Raw genomic sequence first — 22,695 nt, 5'->3', positions numbered from 1 at the left:
TGCTTGTTTTGCTCTATTTTTTGTTGATGGTGCGGAACCCTCCGTGCGCGAGTCCGACTCGCACTTGGCCGGTTTTTTTGTTTGACCAACTATACTCCCGGAGCTAACCTGGGCCTCCTGTCCGCTCGCGTCCTGCGCCATGGCCCTCAGCGCCGGCAGCGCGGCCGCGGAGCTGCCCCCCCGCGCGCGCTGCACGGCTCCCACGGCCGCCGCGTTTTTTTTTTGTTTGTTTTGCTCTATTTTTTGTTGATGGTGCGGAACCCTCCGTGCGCGAGTCCGACTCGCACTTGGCCGGTTTTTTTGTTTGACCAACTATACTCCCGGAGCTAACCTGGGCCTCCTGTCCGCTCGCGTCCTGCGCCATGGCCCTCAGCGCCGGCAGCGCGGCCGCGGAGCTGCCCCCCCGCGCGCGCTGCACGGCTCCCACGGCCGCCGCGGCCGCGGCCCGGGTGGCGCGCACGGTGGAGCGGGTCAGCGCGAGCACGCGCTCGCTGATCGCCTGGCTCTCGGCCTCGGTGACGCAGCCGCAGAGCCGGCCGGCGCAGCACGCCGCCGCCGCGCGGACCGGAATGCTGGCCGATGATAGGCCCGACTGCGGAAGGATAAAAATGAGCGCATTTTCTTGAGATGGTCTTATTTAGGAAATTGAGCAGGATGTCACGAAATTTTTACGCTTATAAAAAGGGCCAGAATGGTTACTGAGTGGGGCCCACGGAACACCATAGACGGTGCAGGCCCCGGCCTGACAGGCAGACCGAAAAGAAGATGGCGGGACGATTTAGACGCATTCTACCCCAAATGGTGGGAAAATGCCGAGGACAGGGTCGAGTGGAGGAAACGAGGGGAGGCTTGCCCAGCAGTGGGACACCAAATAGGCTAATGAAAAAAAAATTACGAAAAATAGAACGTTCGCCAGAAAGTATAGTAAACTGGTAGCTGATTACGTGAACACGTTCACTTATATCGTGCAAATATATTTACTTACAATAATAAGTTCAGTAGCAGCCGTCTTGACGGCCTCCTGCCCTAGCGAGCTCTTCTGCTCGGCGAGCGTCCTCAACGCGAGGAGCAGCGCGGTGTACACGTTCACTTGTATGGCCTCCTGCCGCGTGCCCTTCGACATCTTGACACACTCCGTGAAGTGTTCTAACATTTGTTGCCTATGGAAATGACATTCATTCATAATTTACTTACAATAATAAGTTCAGTAGCAGCCGTCTTAACGGCATCCTGCCCTAGCGAGCTCTTCTGCTCGGCGAGCGTCCTCAACGCGAGGAGCAGCGCGGTGTACACGTTCACTTGTATGGCCTCCTGCCGTGTTCCCTTCGACATCTTGATGCACTCCGTGAAGTGTTCTAACATTTGTTGCCTATGGAAATGACATTCATTCATAATTTACTTACAATAATAAGTTCAGTAGCAGCCGTCTTGACGGCATCCTGCCCTAGCGAGCTCTTCTGCTCGGCGAGCGTCCTCAACGCCAGGAGCAGCGCGGTGTACACGTTCACTTGTATGGCCTCCTGCCGCGTGCCCTTCGACATCTTGATGCACTCCGTCAAGTGTTCTAACATTTGTTGCCTATGGAAATGACATTCATTCATAATTTACTTACAATAATAAGTTCAGTAGCAGCCGTCTTGACGGCATCCTGCCCTAGCGAGCTCTTCTGCTCGGCGAGCGTCCTCAACGCCAGGAGCAGCGCGGTGTACACGTTCACTTGTATGGCCTCCTGTCGCGTGCCCTTCGACATCTTGATGCACTCCGTCAAGTGTTCTAACATTTGTTGCCTATGGAAATGACATTCATTCATAATTTACTTACAATAATAAGTTCAGTAGCAGCCGTCTTAACGGCATCCTGCCCTAGCGAGCTCTTCTGCTCGGCGAGCGTCCTCAACGCGAGGAGCAGCGCGGTGTACACGTTCACTTGTATGGCCTCCTGCCGCGTGCCCTTCGACATCTTGATGCACTCCGTGAAGTGTTCTAACATTTGTTGCCTATGGAAATGACATTCATTCATAATTTACTTACAATAATAAGTTCAGTAGCAGCCGTCTTAACGGCATCCTGCCCTAGCGAGCTCTTCTGCTCGGCGAGCGTCCTCAACGCGAGGAGCAGCGCGGTGTACACGTTCACTTGTATGGCCTCCTGCCGTGTTCCCTTCGACATCTTGACACACTCCGTGAAGTGTTCTAACATTTGTTGCCTATGGAAATGACATTCATTCATAATTTACTTACAATAATAAGTTCAGTAGCAGCCGTCTTAACGGCATCCTGCCCTAGCGAGCTCTTCTGCTCGGCGAGCGTCCTCAACGCGAGGAGCAGCGCGGTGTACACGTTCACTTGTATGGCCTCCTGCCGTGTTCCCTTCGACATCTTGATGCACTCCGTGAAGTGTTCTAACATTTGTTGCCTATGGAAATGACATTCATTCATAATTTACTTACAATAATAAGTTCAGTAGCAGCCGTCTTGACGGCATCCTGCCCTAGCGAGCTCTTCTGCTCGGCGAGCGTCCTCAACGCCAGGAGCAGCGCGGTGTACACGTTCACTTGTATGGCCTCCTGCCGCGTGCCCTTCGACATCTTGATGCACTCCGTCAAGTGTTCTAACATTTGTTGCCTATGGAAATGACATTCATTCATAATTTACTTACAATAATAAGTTCAGTAGCAGCCGTCTTGACGGCATCCTGCCCTAGCGAGCTCTTCTGCTCGGCGAGCGTCCTCAGCGCCAGGAGCAGCGCGGTGTACACGTTCACTTGTATGGCCTCCTGTCGCGTGCCCTTCGACATCTTGATGCACTCCGTCAAGTGTTCTAACATTTGTTGCCTATGGAAATGACATTCATTCATAATTTACTTACAATAATAAGTTCAGTAGCAGCCGTCTTAACGGCATCCTGCCCTAGCGAGCTCTTCTGCTCGGCGAGCGTCCTCAACGCCAGGAGCAGCGCGGTGTACACGTTCACTTGTATGGCCTCCTGCCGCGTGCCCTTCGACATCTTGATGCACTCCGTGAAGTGTTCCAACATTTGTTGCCTATGGAAAATACATTCATTCATAATTCATTCATAAAAATATTTAAATTTTGCTATTGCGAGCAGGGTTCGAAAGGATAATTATCAATGATAATTATCGTGATAATTATCGCTATAATTACCTAAAAATTTAAACCTAAAATACCTATAAAAACGCCCCAATCATTACTTTTTACTATCAAAGAATTCAAAGAAAATAAATATAGCACCATCCATACCTGGGATAATTATCCGATAAGTTATCGGATAATTATCCCGATAATTATCAAAGACTATAATTATCTGAATAATTTCGAGTTATTCTAAGACTGCTTATTTGTAGGTTAGATTAGAATTATTTTCGAGATTAGTGTATTTTTGTGAATAACTATAACTTATAAGCGCATATATAAAATGGTTGTATTTTTGATAAATAAGGTGTTATTTGTGTTATGACATACACCTTATCAACTTCAGGCAAATAAATTATTATAATACTGTGAGCATCCACCTGTGTTTATTGGCAGCCCTGGCGAACGTGTGCGGGAAGAGTGCGACACAGGCGTCGATGACCGCCACTCCTAGCGGCTGCGCGGCCGCCCCACCGCGGTACAAGCAACAGGGATCGTGCTCTAGGGCTCCCGAGCCGCTAGCGCTGAGCGGCGATATCAGCTAAAAATAAAAATATATGAAACTCTAAACTTAGTCCCAAAGATATCTTCTAATGTAAATTCTCTGCGCAATACCCGTCGAAACCACCTCGCCTAAATGCCAAGTGGCAACAGTGTAGTAGTAATAATGTAGCTTAGCAGCGGCGGTCACCACTTTAAAGTGTAAAAGCCTATTTTTAAATGAAAAATACTAGAATGGTAATCATACCTGTTCTTCAATTTCAGCATGATCTGTGTCGTAGATCCAACTTTCGTCTCCCAGCAAAATCGTATCATGGGGATGCATAGCGCTTCGCAGCATACCTAAATAAAGAGAAATAATAATTCATATCATGTTTACTTTCAATCCGGAGATCGCGGACTGTAACCCCGGGTCATACCAATGAGATGATGATTTTTAGGGTTCCGTACCCAAAGGGTAAAAACGGGACCCTATTACTAAGACTCCGCTGTCCGTCCGTCCGTCCGTCCGTCACCAGGCTGTATCTTACGAACCGTGATAGCTAGACAGTTGAAATTTTCACAGATGATGTATTTCTGTTGCCGCTATAACAACAAATACTAAAAACAGAATAAAATAAAGATTTAACTGGGGCTCCCATACAACAAACGTGATTTTTGAACGAAGTTAAGCAACGTCGGGCGGGGTCAGTACTTGGATGGGTGACCGTTTATTTGCTTGTTTTGCTCTATTTTTTGTAGATGGTGCGGAACCCTCCGTGCGCGAGTCCGTCTCGCACTTGGCCGGTTTATACTGAAAGTCAGTAAAGTCAGACTAGTCAGCGCACTGCAACAAACCAAGTGCTACTTCAGTGTTCTCGGGCTGTGACAGCGTCAGCTGGTAGAGGTAAGTCAGCGCCGCCGGTGCTGTACCACAAAATAGATACAGTACAGAAGTCAATCACATGTATGTACTTCATTTTTCATACCTACGCTCGGCGGTCGCTCTAGGGTTGTCAACTATGATTTATGCACAAAAACTGTAGTAGTAGTGGCAGTCGTATCGCCGGGTGGGGTGCTTACCTACCTACCTAACTGTTCTGTTTAACGTTAAAACGAACCATCGAAATACAAGCAGATACCTACTTACCTCTCTGAAACCACTGGTAGCTTAAAAAACGACAATTCACCATTTAATGTTGAATTTAAACAACCGTCCACTGAACAGTTATAATAACTTTTTTTGTTTCTCCATTATTGCACAAAAAAGTTCACCGACGCGTGTCTCAAGCGGTTGACACTCGCGCTCGCACTGGTCCCAACCGGTCCGAGATATCGTGTCTGTGAGCAGTGTCTATGTGTGCGTTGCTCGAGCGCACTTTGTATGTAGATTGATTTCTGTACTGTATCTGTTTTGTGGCTGTACTGACCAGTGGCTAGGTTAGCGGTGGTCGGGTCCGGCGTGCCGGCCAGCTCGCCCGCCAGCAGCCGCAGCAGCGGCGCCGCGGGCTGCGAGCCCGGCCCCAGCGCCGCGCAGGCCTGGTACAGCCGGAGTCTCAGCAGCGCTGCCGGTGCTTTCAGTGAACCGCCGTAGTTGCGGAGTACACCGCCAACACTGGTGAACAAATAATCATCGTCTAAATAAGTCGGTAGCATAGAGAAATAAGTAAGACAAGAGTGCTCACTCCATACATCAGTTCAGACTATTAATTTCAGTGTCTACATCTAGCATCGAGTAGCGGAACTATCAGTACTGCTACTTGACAATAGATGTAGCACCGACCGGAAAGTCTTATGCTGTTGAGATAAGACTTTCCGGTCGGTGCTACATCTATTGTCAAGTAGCAGTACTGATAGTTCCGCTACTCGATGCTAGATGCTAATAGTCTTTTTGGTACTAAAACTGATGTATGGAGTGAGCACTCTATGTATTTTTTTCTCTATGGTCGGTAGCCAACGCCATATCACAGACAAATTAACAAATGACAAACGTTGCCTTGCCCTATTAGAAAATCAATGGGTAATGTAATGAGCCTTTTGTTTACTCAACATTGCAATGCAACAAGCCCGTGTAATAAAGCAAAGTTTCTGAACACGTGAAAAATATTTTTGTGCCAATTTAATTTCAATATTAAGTTTAGTAAGTTTTTGACAACTTAAACATTTACAAATCATATTCGTTGAAATAAAAATGGTATTTTTAATTTTTTCAAACTTTGACTTACTTGTAAATTTTATATTAAAGGAAAAAATTGAAAAAGTTACGCTTCCGGCAGGACTTGAACCCGCATCCTCCACAATCCGTGTGTTGCTTTTTACCAATTGAGCTACGGAAGCCTACCAGGACCTCGCAAATCTTTCCATTCCTTCCCTTATGCATACTTTGTAAGAACGGCAATCGCTCCGTCTATCGGCTGCGTCAACCGTTTGGCAGTGTCGTCGCTGTTGACCAGCGATGGGCAGTGGATCAGCAAGCTGTGGAGCGCCGACAACGCTCCGGCGCGTCCTTCCAATGTAACCTATTCAAAAGAAACAGTACTGACAGTTGGATCCATTCATAATCTGTGGATTTTCTTCATTGTAACGCGAGAACGAAATTGTATTGTGTAACATCACTATTGTATTGCGGTTTTCTGTGTAGGTAATTCTATGAAAGCTTTTAACCCTTTGAACGCCACGCCATTGTGAACCTTGTCGGGATGAACGAAGGTTGTTATTGAGCTGTAGGCGCGCGTCAGTTGACGTCTTTGGCGGTCAAATGGTTAAAGACCACAAAAAAGTATAACTGTTTCGTATTGTAATGTAAGTATAAGTAAAATGATACATTATTATTGTAGTACATATAAGGAGAAGCATGTAATATGACTCTCCTCCATATTAGGTTAGGAATGTAGTCCATATACGGAGAGTCATGTAAGATGACTGTCCTCTATATAAGGAATGGAATTTAGGTGAAGCTACTGGAAACCTTCCACGTGTAAGCCTCCCCAAGGCCCCACATAAAAACGCTTATTAAGAATCGTAAACTTTTATATGAAAATCAACTTTAGTCAATTTTGGTAAGAGACCAACCTGCCAGGTGAATGCATCGCCTCTGGCTTTCTCCGACTCCATCTCCTTGGCAGATCTCGGGAAACTGTTCCTCCAGAGCAACAGCATTCGCGGCAACAGTCCACGCACCACGGGAACACCTATATATCGACATTGGAACGTTTGTAGATAAACTAAAAAAGCGTTACTCAAAGTTGACTAACTTACTAACTGCTGATTATTGATAGGTACATTAAAAAAACCGGCCAAGTGCGAGTCGGGCTCGCGGTCCAAGGGTTCTGTACATTAAGTCCGACTCACGCTTGACTGCACATTTCTAATAGGTTTTCCTGTCATCTATAGGTAAAGAACTATTTTGTGTATTTTTGTCAAAATTTTAGACAAATAGTTTCGGAGATAAAGGGGGGGAAATGGTCGGACAAACAGACAGACGCACGACTGATCCTATAAAGCTTTGGATTCCTCCGAAAACGGTGCCGTCATATGACGGCCGTCATATAGCGGCAGCAAAAGACGGCCGTCTTTACGGTGGCGACATGTGGAAAGTACCACGGCGTCATAACACACCGTCATCCACCAAGGTCAAAGCGGCAAATTTGAAAAATGTAGGCGCGATGGGATAACGTCCCATAGAAAATTTGAATTTCGCGCCTTTTCCTACTGACAAGATTTGCTTGATCATCTATAATTTACTTGGAGGATGAAATATCATCAGAAGAGGAAAATAATCGTAGTACGGAATCATTTATTCAAATCTCGTGTCATTTATTCAAAATGGCGTCACCGCTATCTAATAAAACGTTCACGAAACTATCGACAAGGTTATGACGGCCGTCATCTTACGTTACGTTGACAATCAACGTAACGTAACGCCGTCTAGGAAACCGCGCCATCTTGTTTACATAGACAACGATCTAGTGACGTCAGTCAACGCTATATAGCGGCCGTAATATGACGGCACCGTTTTCGGAGGAATCCAAAGCTTAAGGGTTCTGTTTTTCCTTTTGAAAATGAAAAAAATGAAACACACCCAGGTTTAAAACTTTAACCCGCCCATGGCCAATCAGTGTTAGTTCTTGCCGCTAGTTGGCTGCTTTGCCCTGCCGATCTCAGCAACTATTCTGCTGCGTTAAAGACTACTTTGCTTCGGCCGAGCGGCACACCGAGAGGAGAGACATTCTAAAGCTATTGTAAATCACAATTTATTACCTAATGTGCAAATAGCTCCAACGATGAGCCATCCAGCATTAGTCCTGGCAGCGGTCAGTCGACTGCTTTGCCCGGCCGATCTTAGCAACTGTTCAGCCGCGTTGAAGGCCACTTTGCCTCGGCCGTGCGGCACGCCGAGAGGGGAGAGACGAACTGAGCCCAGCACTGCTGCCAGGGCTGCGGAATATCCTGCGAGAGAAATATGTGATAATTAATATGACACTGATAAAAAGACTGAAAATACTTCCTGTGTTGTACCGCACCATAAGTATATACCTACCATAACGTGCCGTACCTATGAATACTTCATTGTATAGTGATTAAATGATTTTTTTAAAGCAGTAGTTTTCCAGTGAAACTAGAATAAAAATATTTGACTTGACCACCTATCACAGTAGCAGTGTCTTCTCAGGAAATGTCGAGAACAGCTCGTGTATAAAAATGTACTACCAGTGTTCGGTATTTTACAAACAGCATGGGTACCCATGACTGGGTGCCACGTGTCCAGCAACTTACGGCGTGATCTGCAACGACAACGCACACGCACCGCACACACCACGCATGGGCGCTCTAGCCCAGAATAAATAATAGTACTAGGTTAGTAGTAGGTACAGAAGATTCACTCTCTAACAAAACGCATCTATTACGACAGATATGACCGCACAAGTGGCGTCGCGTAGGTGTGCAGTCGTCCGTTCCGTAGCGGTGCGCGGCAACTAATAAGCCTAGACACCAGAATTGGTCTGGGCCGCATGTACTTGTGGGTACTTGTAGCGACGCGACGAAATTGCGGAGTGAGCCCCGCCTGGCTCTAGCGACTATTTGAGTAGTTACCAGAGATATGATGCGGCGTGGGTGACGAGCGCGGCGCGTCCAACGCGTCCACGCACTTGTCCAGCAGCGGCGTGATCTGCGACGGCAGCGCCACGCACACGCACCGCACGCACCACGCACCGGCCAAGCGGGCTGCTACGCACGGGTGCTCCAGTACCTATACATAACACTTTAATTCGACTGTCGGTGGTTGATATCCTTCGAAAATATATACAGTACAGGCCACGTAGCCAACATGCCAATCGCTAACGCTCCGTAGCGAACGAAACGCAACTGTCACTGTCACACTAATATGGAAGAGTGATTGAGAGACACAAAGCGATTCGGTGGCGAAGCGATAGCGATCGTCACCTTGGCTAGGCCGCCAGGAACTGTGCGCGATGAAAGCCCTGACCTGTGGCTTAAAGCAAAAACGAACCCGCTTATTCATGAAACTTTACGGGCCTGTTTTAGTTAAATTATGTTTTATCCCTTTCTTACAAATACATAAGTCAAAATGACAGATAAAGACAAACGATTCATAGCTAATTCATACCAGTAACGGGTTTATGAATAATGTCATTAAACTTTTCACTAACGTAACAAAGTCCTTCAATTTAGGGTTGCTCCCTTGCACGTTGGATGGTCTGCCGTCTTGTAGCCCAATATAGAAGAGAGTCTGGTACTACTACACACAATTTTTTACCAGTTTTACTACATTTTTAGGGTTCCGTACCCAAAGGGTAAAAACGGGACCCTATTATTAGGGTTCCGTACCCAAAGGGTAAAAAGGGGACCCTATTATTAGGGTTCCGTACCCAAAGCGTAAAAACGGGACCCTATTATTAGGGTTCCGTACCCAAAGGGTAAAAAGGGGACCCTATTACTAAGACTCCATTCTCCGTCTGTCTGTCACCAGGCTGTATCTCATGAACCGTGATAGCTAGACAGCTGAAATTTTCACAGATGGTGTATTTCTGTTGTCGCTATATCAACAAATACTAAAAAGTACGGAACCCTCGTTGGGCGAGTCCGCCTCGCACTTGTCCGGTTTTTATTCACTTACCGCGAATATGGCGTCGATCATATTCAGCGAGGTATCAGACACGAGGTTTTGAACTGAAGTACCGAGTTGCAGCGTGAGCTCACCCGCTTCCATCAACGCGCATACCAGCAGATGTTGGCTGAACAGTGTCTCCTAAAAAATATGATAATTTGTGAACATAGAACAGTCTGCCTTTACATAAATAGAAAGCGCTACGTTATATAGCCAGTATCGACATGCAACGCAAATTAGTCTAAACTGTTGAAGGTGGTTCAAATGTGAAACATTCTTCAAATGTTGTAAAGCTAAAAAGGCTTATTTGAAATTCAACCTTTGGGGGGTAAACATTGCGTTGAAAGTTTTTAAATACTTCTAGACAAGCGAAGGATATATACCTTACTTATTGTATATAGTAACATTTTTGGTCATCTTTAAAACGTTACAAAAACTAAAAAAAAAACTCTATACTACTTGCGCCATCTAGTGTCACTCAATATAACTTAGGTTACTTCAGAAGTGCCAATAGATAGCGATAGAAGTGTTGAAAATCCGACAACGCAATTTAAAAACGTATTCCATACAGATTTATTTCAGGTACCGTTTTTAAAATGCACCCCATTGTCAGCTGATATCTTTGCTATAAAAATTAATATCTGGGAGACCGAGCTTTGCTCGGAAAACAAATAAAATCTTAAAAATTAGCGTTTTTCCAGATATAAGACCTAGCTAGATCGATTTATCGCCCCCGAAAACCCCCATATACCAAATTTCATCGAAATCGTTAGAGCCGTTTCCGAGATCCCCGAAATATATATATATAAATATGCAAGAATTGCTTGTTTAAAGGTATGTATAAGATACCTAATAATGAACTGGTAAAAACGACGAACCTGATTACAATCCTTGGCGTTCTCCGGGTTGAAGTCGATGCTGTTCATCTGTTTGATGACGATCTGAATGATCTCGCGGCACGCCGAAGCCTGCGCTTTCTCGCCCAACATCTTACCGAGAGTGTTGCGTAGAATGTAGTTTATACATTTCCTGTAGAAATTCACAAGAGTTATTAGTACAGACCATAGACTAAGAAATACAAAGACGCGACAGTAGCGCATCATAAAAAATACCTAAAATTTGACAGATAACATAAATGGTGCAAATGTTTTATGGTAACTAGATTTTTAAAGCACCTCTGACAACAACTGATATTCTAGTCACCAAATAATGCACTAGATTCTAGAACGTACTGACACTGACGCAAATAATTCAACTTTCAGATAAAAAACACACCCCAAATCATCCTTCTATTCTTTTTGACATAAAGTGAAATCCAGACGAGACAATTTTTCGCCGATGAAATTGTCCGTGAGGACTCAAACGCCAATTTGATTCCCCGATCAAATCAGCAGGTGCGGACACAAAAATGCCAATTTTCGAAGCCAGTATCTATGGAATGCAAATTGGTGATTAAAATGTGTACGCGTAGACGCTAGATGAGATTGACGCCAATTATTTTCCTGATCCAATCGGTCGATTTTCCCAGCTCGTCTGGTTACGGCTTAGGACTTTACAATCTGCGTACCTGGAATAAACAGCGTCGACGTGGGAGCTAGCGGCCTTGGGATTCGCCACCAAGTCCAGCACGTGAGTGAGGAAAGTAGTCAGGTTACGCTCCAACCACACGCCGCCCATGTTCTGGACGAATATCACGTACGCCTGGAAATCGAATCAATTTATAATAATAGTTAGTTGGACATAGAATGAGGTAAAAATACTAAATCAAAACAAAAGTCTCTTACTGTCTATCTACTACTATCACAAATCTAAGACGCGAAAAGTAGTGCTAAATGTTGTTCCCACAAACTTGAAAGCTTCTTACAGAAGATAGCGCGGTACTTCACCAACCAAATTGTCAAACATTACCACTTGAAATTTTGTTTAATCACCGCGTTGTACGGGATCGTACAGCGCCATCTACTTCCGCTGCAAAAATTGCGGACACAACAAGTCGCAATATATTAAATTTATCCTCTTATATTTTATTTGTTACATTGTCTATACTTAATACATACTTTAAAATATGCTTACATGAGTAACGCAGACGCGGACCTCGCGGCTTACACCCGATCCTGACTTGATAAGCTCGCCCTTCAAGAAAGAGGTGCCGCCCCTTAAGAAAGCACCCATGAGAAGGTTCAGCGCTTCGTCTAACGATACCACGTTCTTTGGTGGGTCCTTTTTGCTTTGTTGCACTGAAAAATTATAATCTCTTGTTAAATGTGACAATTCACTTTAGGATTACCTAACAAGTATTATGATCGCGCTTATTAGGAGTGACATTACACGATATGGGAGCGCTTATGGCTTATTAACGTGCGATTTAAGAAAGTGTAGTGATAAAAAATCAAAACGTAATTTTCAAAAACGTACCCGCCTGTGCACCCACTTTGAGTTTGCTGTTCAAATTTGAGGTTTCGCCCGCTTGAGTTGCCGCTATTAAAGCGCCAAGCAATTCTGATACCGCACATCTGTAAACAGAAAGAAATAATTTTAAAAAAGTAATCTCTGTCTCATCTCTGTATGTAATCTCATCATCAAATCTCTGTATGTAATGTATGTATGTATGTAAACATTATTTCTTTTCATTTTGGCATCTAGATCTAAGCTGAGCTTTCCGAGGTAGGATCGCATTGACAGCCGCAGCACGGACGACTGTCGCGGGGCCGAGTTTCGCAAATATCAACTCTTAACTTGGCTGCACAGGGATCAAATTACCTTAACGTGTAGTCAGTCGGCTGCGCGGCTCTCAAGCAAGCCGCGGCTATCGCATCTAGGTCTGCTGCAGTCAGCTTCATGAGTGGCAGCATGTGTCGTAGTGCATTCGCCGCCGCAGCGCGGACGGCGGGCGCGCGGTCTGACAGCAACGCTGCGCGCGCGGCCCGAGACACCTCTCGCAAGGCCCCGGGCGCGGCTAAGCCCATGCCAACACAAATCTGAAAAACAATATACCGTTATCTCAAACAGGTATGTTGCGGATGCAGATTTTTTGACATCCGCGGATGCGGATGCGGATATTTAAAGGCTCACATCCGCGGATGCAGATGCGGATGCGGATGTCAAGATTAGGTACTTAAAAAACGTCAAATATTACCTTATTAGTATTTTTTTATTAAAAAAAAAAGAAACGTTTATTAAGCAAGAATATAGGTGCGTTATATTTAATAAACAGTACCTAACTTGGCCGACTTTTCTGGATCTAGACGATTTCGTTATAGGTAATAATGACGAAATTACCTAGCACTTACGCCGCCGTTAAGACGTTCCTGTACCGACTTGTTCGACATCCGCATCCGCATAAGCTCCGCATCGATTTTATGCGGATGCGGATGCAGATGCGGATGTTGAAAATAATGCGGAAGTTCCGCGGTTGCGGATGCGGATGCGGATGTTCGCAACATCCCTGATCTCAAATATCTCAATATGCTTTTCACTTTTTCCCTTGTAAAATTCGTGTTTATTAACGTGTGTAGGCCCTTATTGACTTAGCAATAGAGACCAAAACCTGCCATACAACCACCGGGCAGGGTGCTGTGAGCATTGCCTTCCCAGCAAGAGTACTTACTAATTAAAATAATCCCGAATTTAAAATCATATAACACGCACAATACACAACACACAACGTACAAATCTATAGAGGATTTGTATTGTATTGTAAATATACAATATTTGTGCGTATTTTCCTCGCAATCGAAGTTAACATACAGAACTCGCTCTGCTCGAGACCGATATACAATGCCCTGGACAAAATGGGTTGTTCTATGCTCTTGTTTTACAATCTATATCGATGTCAGTACGTTTAAATATTGCATAGGTACTGTGATAGACTCTAATGGTGTAATTTATAAACGCACTACAAGCCTCAATTAGCTATTTATCTTTTGTCTCAATCTTTTGACTTGTATTTGTAAAGTTTTATGAAAAAAAGGGGGTAATAAAACAACACCTCATTAGCACGTTTGACGACCGAGAGTCACGATCGTAATAGAAGCAGACGATTTTGATGTATTTGTTCACACATAGGTGAATTTCGCACGAAAGTGTAATAAAGTCGTAGCTTAGGGTGGTATTCCACCTGTCCATTGTCATTGCGTCTCACTCTCCCATTAAGCAAAATGTGAGACTAAAACGCATTGGACAGATGGAAAGCCAACCCTTACTTATTGTGCAATTTAAATTTCTTTATATTTTGTATTTGTTTTATTAATATTACAGTACATATGGGGCTACTTTTCCGCACTAGTGCGTAAAATAGCACTTTTCGTGCGTATGTCGAAACTTTAAAGTACCATATGTACTGTAAAACGTTGTTCGATACACGTGCGAATAGGTAATTCGCAACTCGTGTTCTCTGAACTTAACTCCACTCGTTTCGAATTTCCTCTTTTTCGCACTTGTATCGAAAATAACTATTTCTTTATAGTACAGAGATAACAAAAAGTGAAGCAGGCGTAGCCATGACACATTTACAGCGCGCGAGTTATCGTAATTAATTCTAATTGCAATGTACCGTTTAATGTTACAAACGGTGTACAGGAAAAACAACATTATCACTTTAGTTCGTCTTCCTGGTAAAAACTGAGAAACTCAACGTAACTCAATAACACCATACCTAATGAAAATCAGTTTTGCTAAGATAAATATTTTACAAATTTTCTCGATCTTAAAACCTTCTCTCTTCTTCCTCGCGTTATCCCGGCATATTGCCACGGCTCATGGGAGCCTGGGGTCCGCTTGACAACTAATCCCAAGAAATGACGTAGGCACTAGTTTTTTACAAATGCGACTGTCATCTGACCTTCCAACCCGGAGGGGAAACTAGGCCTTATTGGAATTAGTCCGGTTTCCTCGCCATGTTTTCCTTCACCGAAAAGCAACTGGTAAATATCAAATGATATTTCGTACATAAGTACCGAAAAACTCATTGGAACGAGCCGTGGTTTGAACCCGCGACCTCCGGATTGAAACTAGCATGGTCTTACCACTAGGCCACCAGCGTTTATTCGATCTAAAAACCTAACAACTTTAATTGTTTAGAACATACTGTAAAACAATATGAACAGATTATAGTTCTACACAAATGTTACAAGTTTACCTTTTCCAATGTATTCATGATTTCCAGTCTTGTCTGCGACTCAGCGCTCTTCAGTGACCTGACTAGAGTCGTCACTGTCTCCTCGTAAGAACGCCCCATCATCCGACCCAGTTTCTCGTACATCCCCCCTAAGCAGCATATTGCAGCTCTGAAATAAATTTTAAACCTTAAAGTTTCTAAACATTTGTTCCTACAACAACTATTATATAAGTGTGGTGGTGGTGGAAAACCCTAGGTTTCCGTATGAATCCCAACCAGATATAAAAACCTCCTGAACAAAATAAGAAGGACTTTGTGGGGTGCATATTGAGGTTGAGAGATAGTTATACATATGTATTACTTTTATGTATAGCTCATCGTGAATTTCTAAATTTAGAGACTTTCATTGATATCTAGTTTTTTTTTTCCTTTCAATCATACAGCTAAAGGTTCCTTGGAATTGGAAATAACATCATAATAACATAATACATTACTTACAGTCTTGTTGGCAAGTAAGAAGGTGAGTCATCTTTAACTTTAATGATATCATTGCATTTGTTGACAGTATCAAACAGTAAGAAGGTGTCTCCAACAGAGAAGAGTGTGGCCAGACAGCGAGCAAGCAGCTGTCGAGCCGGAGAACCCAGGTTTTCTCGGAGGAGATTCACTAGTTGTGCTACCAGCTTTTGCTGACAGCTTTTGATGTCAGACTGGAAAATGAAAGGATTTAATATTGTTTTAATCTGAGATGTGGTGAGAGAGGTGATAAATAAAACAAACAACATGACAATCAAAATCCAATTGTAAAATGACACTGCTGCATCTAGAATGTCATGAAACTCAGTCAGCAGCAGACATAAATGATGATGCTAAGAAGCTCTCTTCAAAGAGAGCAAAAAAAAAAAAAAAAAAATTGTAGTAAGAAGTGTACCTTATGAGCCGCCACAAGAACTTTGTCAAGGAATCGGAGCCATTCAAAGATGAAATGTGGTTTCTTGTCATCAGGCAGCTGCTGCAGCGCCGTTTCGTTCAGGGTAAGGGAGTGTGATACCTCCATGATTCTGCAAACTATAACAGTTGTTTTATTACTATAATAAAATATCAATTGGTAAGGCAGGTATCAACAACAAAATCCAAAAATCCATAATACTGAACAACTTTTCTAACTTTTTACAATTTGTGTGGGATACAAAACAATCCCATGGTCCCATGTTTTAGAGTTTTCAATGGAACAACGGTTTTTTATTGCGATTTTGTAGTTGGTCCAACAGGGATAGCTGTTTATATACCTTAAAACTAGCATACCTGCATATTACATATTATAAAAAATACTTCTTAAAACTACAAATCATGTAATGGCCGCTTTGCAATCGATGATATTCAATGAGTCAAAAACATTGTGTGTCATAAATCATAAACCAAGCTGTTTTAACAAGAAACTTCCTGTCATAGTAGACATGTATATGTGTATACTCTGATGATCTGTGTCTCCTAGTAGATTATTAATTTATATTACACATCTATATCTATATAATCCACATCTGTAACATTATATAGATGTCCTGCCTAGTTCCCAGCCAGTTAATGTTCACATGACTGTTCAAGTAGGTACACTAAAGGCATTGTTTATTTTATACGTCCGAAATAGCTATGGCGTCAGCCAATTATTGGGGTCTGGGAGAATACGTAAACAATTATATGGATAGCTATAAAATAGATGTACTACCCTGGTCTCAAACTGACCTAAAAATGCTCACTCTTAAAATTATTAAGAAGAATATTATTACCAATTTAACGCGTACCAATACAGCTGACCGAGCTCTTTACACTTCTTACATTCACATAGTCTTTAAAATATTAAATCCATATTGAAGGAGAAAATTGTTTATATAAATGCAATAAATAAATGAAATTTTTTAACGTAATTATCTACTGAAATAAAAATATCCTAAAAGGAAAAGGATCCACGATACACACGATTGGTGCACACAAATCTGACAGAACAATGACATGACAGCTGCAAGGTTTTTTTTTTAGTGATGTTGTAGTGAAGTGACAGGCGACAGTGATGCTTTTTTACGGTTTTTGGATATAAATACTTCTTTGTAACTTGTAATTATATAGATATAGATGGTCAACTAAATCTTGTCAGTAGAAAAAGGCGGCAAATTTGAAAAATGTAGGCGCGAAGGGATAACTTCCCATAGAAAATTTGAATTTCGCGCCTTTTTTACTGACAAGATTTGGTTGACCAGCTTTATCTAATTAATTTCATAATAAACAAAGGGCAAAAACTGTTTAAATATTTATATATTGATACCCACCGAAAATTATTTTTCAGTGGGTATCATTGTTATTATAAATCTATAATCATTTTAATGATTCGGAGGATGTTCGGAGGCCATGACAAAAAATAAAAATGTCTACCTTTTTACTTTGACGTTTGTCAAGACAAGCCTCAGTATTTTTGATAATTTGTGATATGAATTAGAAACTGTTTTGTTTTAGTGAACAATGAGTTTTGACCTATACTTAAGATTCTATTATAAGCCAGTGCCAAGTATATAGTATTTCAACAATCTTCCATTGAGCTGCAGCAATGAATAACAACATGAGCGCCCAGCAAAGTCCGGCCAACATGCAAGCCGTGGTGGACCGCGAGAAGATCTACACGTGGATCCTGGAGCTGTGTAATCCAGAGACGAGGGAGAATGCTCTCCTGGAATTGAGTAAAAAGCGAGAAGTGGTCCCCGACTTGGCACCCATGCTATGGCACAGCTTTGGCACCATAGCCGCGCTGTTGCAAGAGATTACGAACATCTATGTGGCAATGATCCCGCCGACGCTTACCGCGCATCAAAGCAACCGTGTATGCAACGCTTTAGCCTTGATGCAGTGTGTAGCCTCTCATCCCGAGACAAGGTCTGCATTCCTTCAAGCCCATGTTCCATTATTCCTGTACCCCTTTCTCCACACAGTCTCGAAAACTAGACCCTTTGAATACTTGAGATTGACAAGTCTCGGAGTGATTGGAGCATTGGTGAAGACAGATGAACAGGAAGTTATAACATTTCTGCTGACCACAGAAATAATACCCCTGTGCTTGCGTATTATGGAAAATGGGTCTGAACTTTCTAAAACGGTTGCCACATTCATACTCCAAAAGATTTTGCTAGATGACAGTGGTTTGTGCTACATTTGTCAAACCTATGATAGATTTTCACATGTAGCCATGATACTCGGAAAGATGGTGCTGTCTTTAGCAAAGGATCCTTCTGCGAGGTTGTTGAAGCATGTAGTTCGCTGTTACCTCCGTCTGTCAGACAACCCGAGGGCCAGGGAGGCACTGAGACAATGTCTTCCGGATCAGCTGCGGGATGCTACGTTCACAGCCTGCCTTCAGGAAGACAACTCTACGAAGCATTGGCTTGCGCAACTGATTAAGAATTTAGAAGCCCAGCCTCCTCCCGCGAGCCCGGCTCAACAGAACATGTGAGCTTCTCTTTTATGGAGCTCAAGTCCCACTGCAGTGTTCTCTCTGTAGTGCAAAGATTCCCAACCTCTAGGTGTTGAGCCCCCCTAGGTTAAAAACAGTATTTTCATGCCACTATGCCTCAATTTAATTTTTGCTGTGGTAAAAACCTGTGGGTTTACTTTACTGGCAAGGCATTGCTTACCCTTGTTGTCTCACTACAAATACTACAATCCCCAGGGGAGGCATGCCCCACTGGTTGGGATCTCCTGCTGTAGTGTATTGTTTCTATGTGATACTCAACTAATCTTACAGCCTCTGTTATAAGTTTAATTATCTTAATGTTAAGTTTAATTTTAACAGTAGAGTAGTTTACATGGAAATAATGTGTTACATTTTCTGTAGTGGGTCTGAACCCCTTTCTAACTAGAACCAAAATGCATTTCACAATCATTTTTACTGTTTAAATTATTGCTATATGTATATGTATTTGAACCTTTGACTGACACCTCATTATTAATATTAATATGCCTACTCACTAACATTAATGTAGAATATTATGTGATTGAACATGAATTGGTTTTATATGTTATGTATTTCTTTTTTTAGGTACAAAACAAGATGAAAGCACTTATTTTGTATGCAGATGTAGTGGACTGGTTTAAGAATAAAAATTTTCATAATGTGGCATGTATACACAATTGTTAATTTTTTACACCCTTTAATTTAAATACATAGTTGCTTAACATATTCACCATGCTAAATTTACAGCAGGGAATTAAAAAAAGTGAGACAAAGACAAACAATAATCCCACCAAAAACATTTTCATGTAAAATGTTGCCAAGACGAAACCATAAGGCTCGCACTGACAAAAAGTTATCAGATCTCTTGTAGAGCCAAGCTTCTAACTCTACAAGCCCTAACTTCACAAACTCTACACCTTAGTCAAAATATGTGGCTTGGCCGTTTCGCTACTGTCACATGGACGTAAGGTGAAAAATGTATTCACAATTCATTATTTTTTATAATACAATAGTTCTTGGAGTAACCAAACGGCCAAGCCACATATATTTTGACTAAGGTGTAGAGTTTGTGAAGTTAGGGCTTGTAGAGTTAGAAGCTTGGCTCTACAAGAGATCTGATAACTTTTTGTCAGTGCGAGCCTTATGGTTTCGTCTTGGCAACATTTTACATGAAAATGTTTTTGGTGGGATTTCACTTCTTTTTGTAAGTTGCTTCCATCCCCTAATTTAAAGGGTTGCGCATTTGATTTAAATACCTACTATTAAAAATCCTGAAATAAGCACCTGGGGGCATCTTTTATACAATCTGCTTTTTACCGATTCCCCATACAAACTTCAACCCTCTTTTTCCCCTAACGCCCTTTTCCACCCCCTTTTCACCCTTACTGGGTGATTTTGGTGTTGAAAACTATTATATGCCATTCCCCATTACAAAAACTATCTACATATCAAATTTCAACTAAATCGGTTGAGCGGTTATTGATTTCCCATACAAAATTCCACCCCCCTTTTCCCCCCCTTAGGGGCAAAAAATTTCAAGTTTTTGAATTTTTTTGTTTGTGTACTAATACTATCTTACATACCAAATTTCAGCGTTCTAGGACTTCAGGAAGTACTCTAGAGGTTTTGATGATCAACAGTGAGTGAGTGAGTCAGTGACGAAATCGGGGTTTTTTAGATATGAATAAAATCTAAAGTATAAGAGCTATGCAATTGAAATTTTTTATGTTTAATAAGTCCACTATTGACATCATATCCCGAGAATTTTGTTTATCTGGTATAATCCAAACTCAAGTTATGAGGGTTAAAAAAAACGACGAAGCGCTTAACTAAACGCTTAGCTAAACGGTAGGTAGTGCCCTTGCGCTTCGTTTGCTCGTCTTGGCGGAGGCACTACCGTGCCCCCAGATAACATACTTTTCATATACTTACCTTGCTTTACTCTTTGGGAACCTCTGTTAGATCTTAGACCAAGTAAAGTCTGCAAACGGGACATTTAATTTCTACAATTTCTTGTCGGACTATTATCTTGCTCAAACATTCGATTCGTAAACTAAACAAAAATTCTATGAGTTAAATAACATTACATGCAAATCTTATTAAACGAGCAATTTTTGTATATTTATATGTATATTTCGGGGATCTCGGGAACTGCTCTAACGATTTCGATGAAATTTGCTATATGGGTGTTTTCTGGGGCGAAAAATCGATCTAGCTAGGTTTTATCTCTGGGAAAACGCGCATTTTTGGTTTTTATATGTTTTCCGAGCAAAGCTCGGTCTCCCTGATATTTACATGTTATGTTTACATAGAACAGCGCCATCTAGCGTGCTAAGTAGCGTTAGACCGTAACCGGTATAGGTAATCAATAATCAATTGAAAATTAAGGCGCGAAGGGGATCTCGGGTACAAAGTTTGAATTTCTCGCCTATTCTACTAATAAAGGTCGCTTACAGCTGGGCTGGTGTTTCACGTAATGCGGCGTCCCTTTTGTCAAATACAAAATTTAGGAAAATGTATTAGACCGCGAGCCACGAACAGGTTTCCATGACCAATCGCCTCCCAGGCGATAACTCCTATAGTGGTTAACGGCTACGTATGATGAATCCTCGTGGACGTCAGCTGCCGCTCCGTTGGTGGGTTGAGGAATGGCAGCCACCGAAACACGTAAAAAAAAAATATTTTTTCAGTCATCGCCTCCCGTTTGATACTTTGCCAGATGATAGTTTAGATGCTATTGTTAATAAAAAAAATCGTCAGCCGGTTGTATCGCGGTGGAAACACCGTCAGCTGGTCACATCAACATGTAAAAAAAAATTTTTTTTTCAGTCATCGCCTCCCGCTTGATACTTTGTCAGATGATAGTTTAGGTGCTATTGTTAATAAAAAACATCGTCAGCCGGTTGTATCGCGGTGGAATCACCGTCAGCTGGTCACATGAACATGTAAAAAAAATTTTTTTTTTCAGTCATCGCCTCCCGCTTGATACTTTGTCAGATGATAGTTTAGGTGCTATTGTTAATAAAAAAAATCGTCAGCCGGTTGTATCGCGGTGGAATCACCGTCAGCTGGTCACATAAACATGTAAAAAAAAATTTTATTTTCAGTCATCGCCTCCCGCTTGATACTTTGTCAGATGATAGTTTAGGTGCTATTGTTAATAAAAATAATCGTCAGCCGGTTGTATCGCGGTGGAATCACCGTCAGCTGGTCACATGAACATGTAAAAAAAATTTTTTTTTTCAGTCATCGCCTCCCGCTTGATACTTTGTCAGATGATAGTTTAGGTGCTATTGTTAATAAAAAAACTCGTCAGCCGGTTGTATCGCGGTGGAATCACCGTCAGCTGGTCACATGAGCATATCAAGCAAATAAATAAATAAATAAATAAAATCTAATATATGTTCATGTGATCCAGATGTGTTTTTTAATTAACAATAGCACCAAAACTATCATCTAACAAAGTATCAAACGGGACGTGATGACTGAAACCAATTATTTAGGTCTCCGTGCCTTCGCTTGAACCACTTACGAGATAACACCCTTGTAACTCAGACTAGGGCTTGCGATATCCGCCCATTTTTCGTATCCGGATATTTGGAATATTTATTATTTTAGTATCCGGATATCCGGATAAAACGGATAATTCGAATACTTACTTTTTATTTCATAAAACCCAGATGAATTTAATAAGAAGTGTAATATAATACAATTTTATCTACACACATGTCATTAGTGCTCTATAATGCGTTCAGAAACCGTAGGAAATGACCAGCTTTATTACAACAAATTTTACTATGAGAACTTTCTTATCTGTGGTAGTAGGAAAATTTGTATTTTAATGTACATAATGTTATAGATTGTTGTAAGGTTATGAGTTTAAATTTGGAACAGCAGTCAATACTCAAGTGGGTCTCTATTCTAGTATCCATATAGGTATTAAAATAGTTATCGATACGAAACGTCAATTTAGTATGTTTTTTTATTATAAACCGCACGATATTTGATCTCGAGTGACATGAGATTAGGGACTTCATTCTTTTGTCTAGTAATTTAAAAAAACTACGGATGCGTGACATGCTTGAAAAAATTTTCATTCACCGCCATTTGATCTTTTAATTCGTTTTAAGTATGTGTTTAGATAAAGTAGTGTATGTAACTGTACATAATTAGGTATTAAAACACTCGTGTGATCCTATTAAGAAACTCACTACCGTTCGTTTCTTAAACCCACACTCGTATTTTAATGCCTCTCATTATGTAGCAGTCACATAAACTACTATTACGTACACAAGGCTGCGTACCAGCAAGTATTAAGCTATT

At 42.0% G+C, this 22,695-nt stretch overlaps 4 protein-coding genes across 5 annotated transcripts in view; 3 read left to right on the top strand and 1 right to left on the bottom strand.

Annotated features, from left to right (window-relative positions):
- LOC134647631 (HEAT repeat-containing protein 5B) overlaps positions 1-15,960 on the bottom strand; it is a 55,644-nt gene extending 39,684 nt beyond the window's left edge. Inside the window, exons 1-18 of the mRNA XM_063501990.1 lie at positions 15,808-15,960; positions 15,375-15,586; positions 14,898-15,045; positions 12,521-12,738; positions 12,176-12,273; positions 11,834-11,997; positions 11,328-11,461; positions 10,639-10,789; positions 9,770-9,901; positions 8,725-8,881; positions 7,891-8,079; positions 6,703-6,821; positions 6,013-6,149; positions 5,061-5,245; positions 3,899-3,993; positions 3,531-3,691; positions 2,867-3,041; positions 332-592 (exon numbers count right to left, since the gene is read on the bottom strand). Of these exons, the coding sequence (XP_063358060.1) occupies positions 332-592; positions 2,867-3,041; positions 3,531-3,691; positions 3,899-3,993; positions 5,061-5,245; positions 6,013-6,149; positions 6,703-6,821; positions 7,891-8,079; positions 8,725-8,881; positions 9,770-9,901; positions 10,639-10,789; positions 11,328-11,461; positions 11,834-11,997; positions 12,176-12,273; positions 12,521-12,738; positions 14,898-15,045; positions 15,375-15,586; positions 15,808-15,933 (2,862 nt within the window). The 5' untranslated portion in view covers positions 15,934-15,960. The remainder of the gene's footprint in view (positions 1-331; positions 593-2,866; positions 3,042-3,530; positions 3,692-3,898; positions 3,994-5,060; positions 5,246-6,012; positions 6,150-6,702; positions 6,822-7,890; positions 8,080-8,724; positions 8,882-9,769; positions 9,902-10,638; positions 10,790-11,327; positions 11,462-11,833; positions 11,998-12,175; positions 12,274-12,520; positions 12,739-14,897; positions 15,046-15,374; positions 15,587-15,807) is intronic.
- Positions 1-22,695, top strand: part of LOC134647290 (ovalbumin-related protein X-like) — a 283,884-nt gene that overhangs the window by 112,395 nt on the left and 148,794 nt on the right. The gene's annotated exons all lie outside the window — the stretch shown is intronic.
- Positions 1-22,695, top strand: part of LOC134663192 (golgin subfamily A member 5) — a 379,694-nt gene that overhangs the window by 274,688 nt on the left and 82,311 nt on the right. The window lies entirely within an intron of this gene.
- LOC134662922 (CCR4-NOT transcription complex subunit 9) lies at positions 17,288-19,042 on the top strand. The gene is made up of 2 exons (XM_063519231.1): positions 17,288-18,368; positions 18,958-19,042. Exons 1-2 carry the CDS (start codon positions 17,476-17,478, stop codon positions 18,971-18,973), a joined length of 909 nt encoding a protein of 302 aa, XP_063375301.1. The 5' UTR covers positions 17,288-17,475; the 3' UTR covers positions 18,974-19,042.

The sequence above is a fragment of the Cydia amplana genome, chromosome 1 (genome assembly GCF_948474715.1).
Source record: "Cydia amplana chromosome 1, ilCydAmpl1.1, whole genome shotgun sequence".
NCBI lineage: Eukaryota > Metazoa > Arthropoda > Insecta > Lepidoptera > Tortricidae > Cydia > Cydia amplana.
The sequence above is the reverse complement of the archived record's forward strand: the minus strand, read 5'-3'. Positions and strand labels throughout refer to the sequence as shown.

Coding starts and splice junctions, on each gene's coding strand:
- LOC134662922 (XM_063519231.1), top strand. CDS start 17,476: ATGAATAACAACATGAGCGCCCAGCAAAGTCCGGCCAACATGCAAGCC.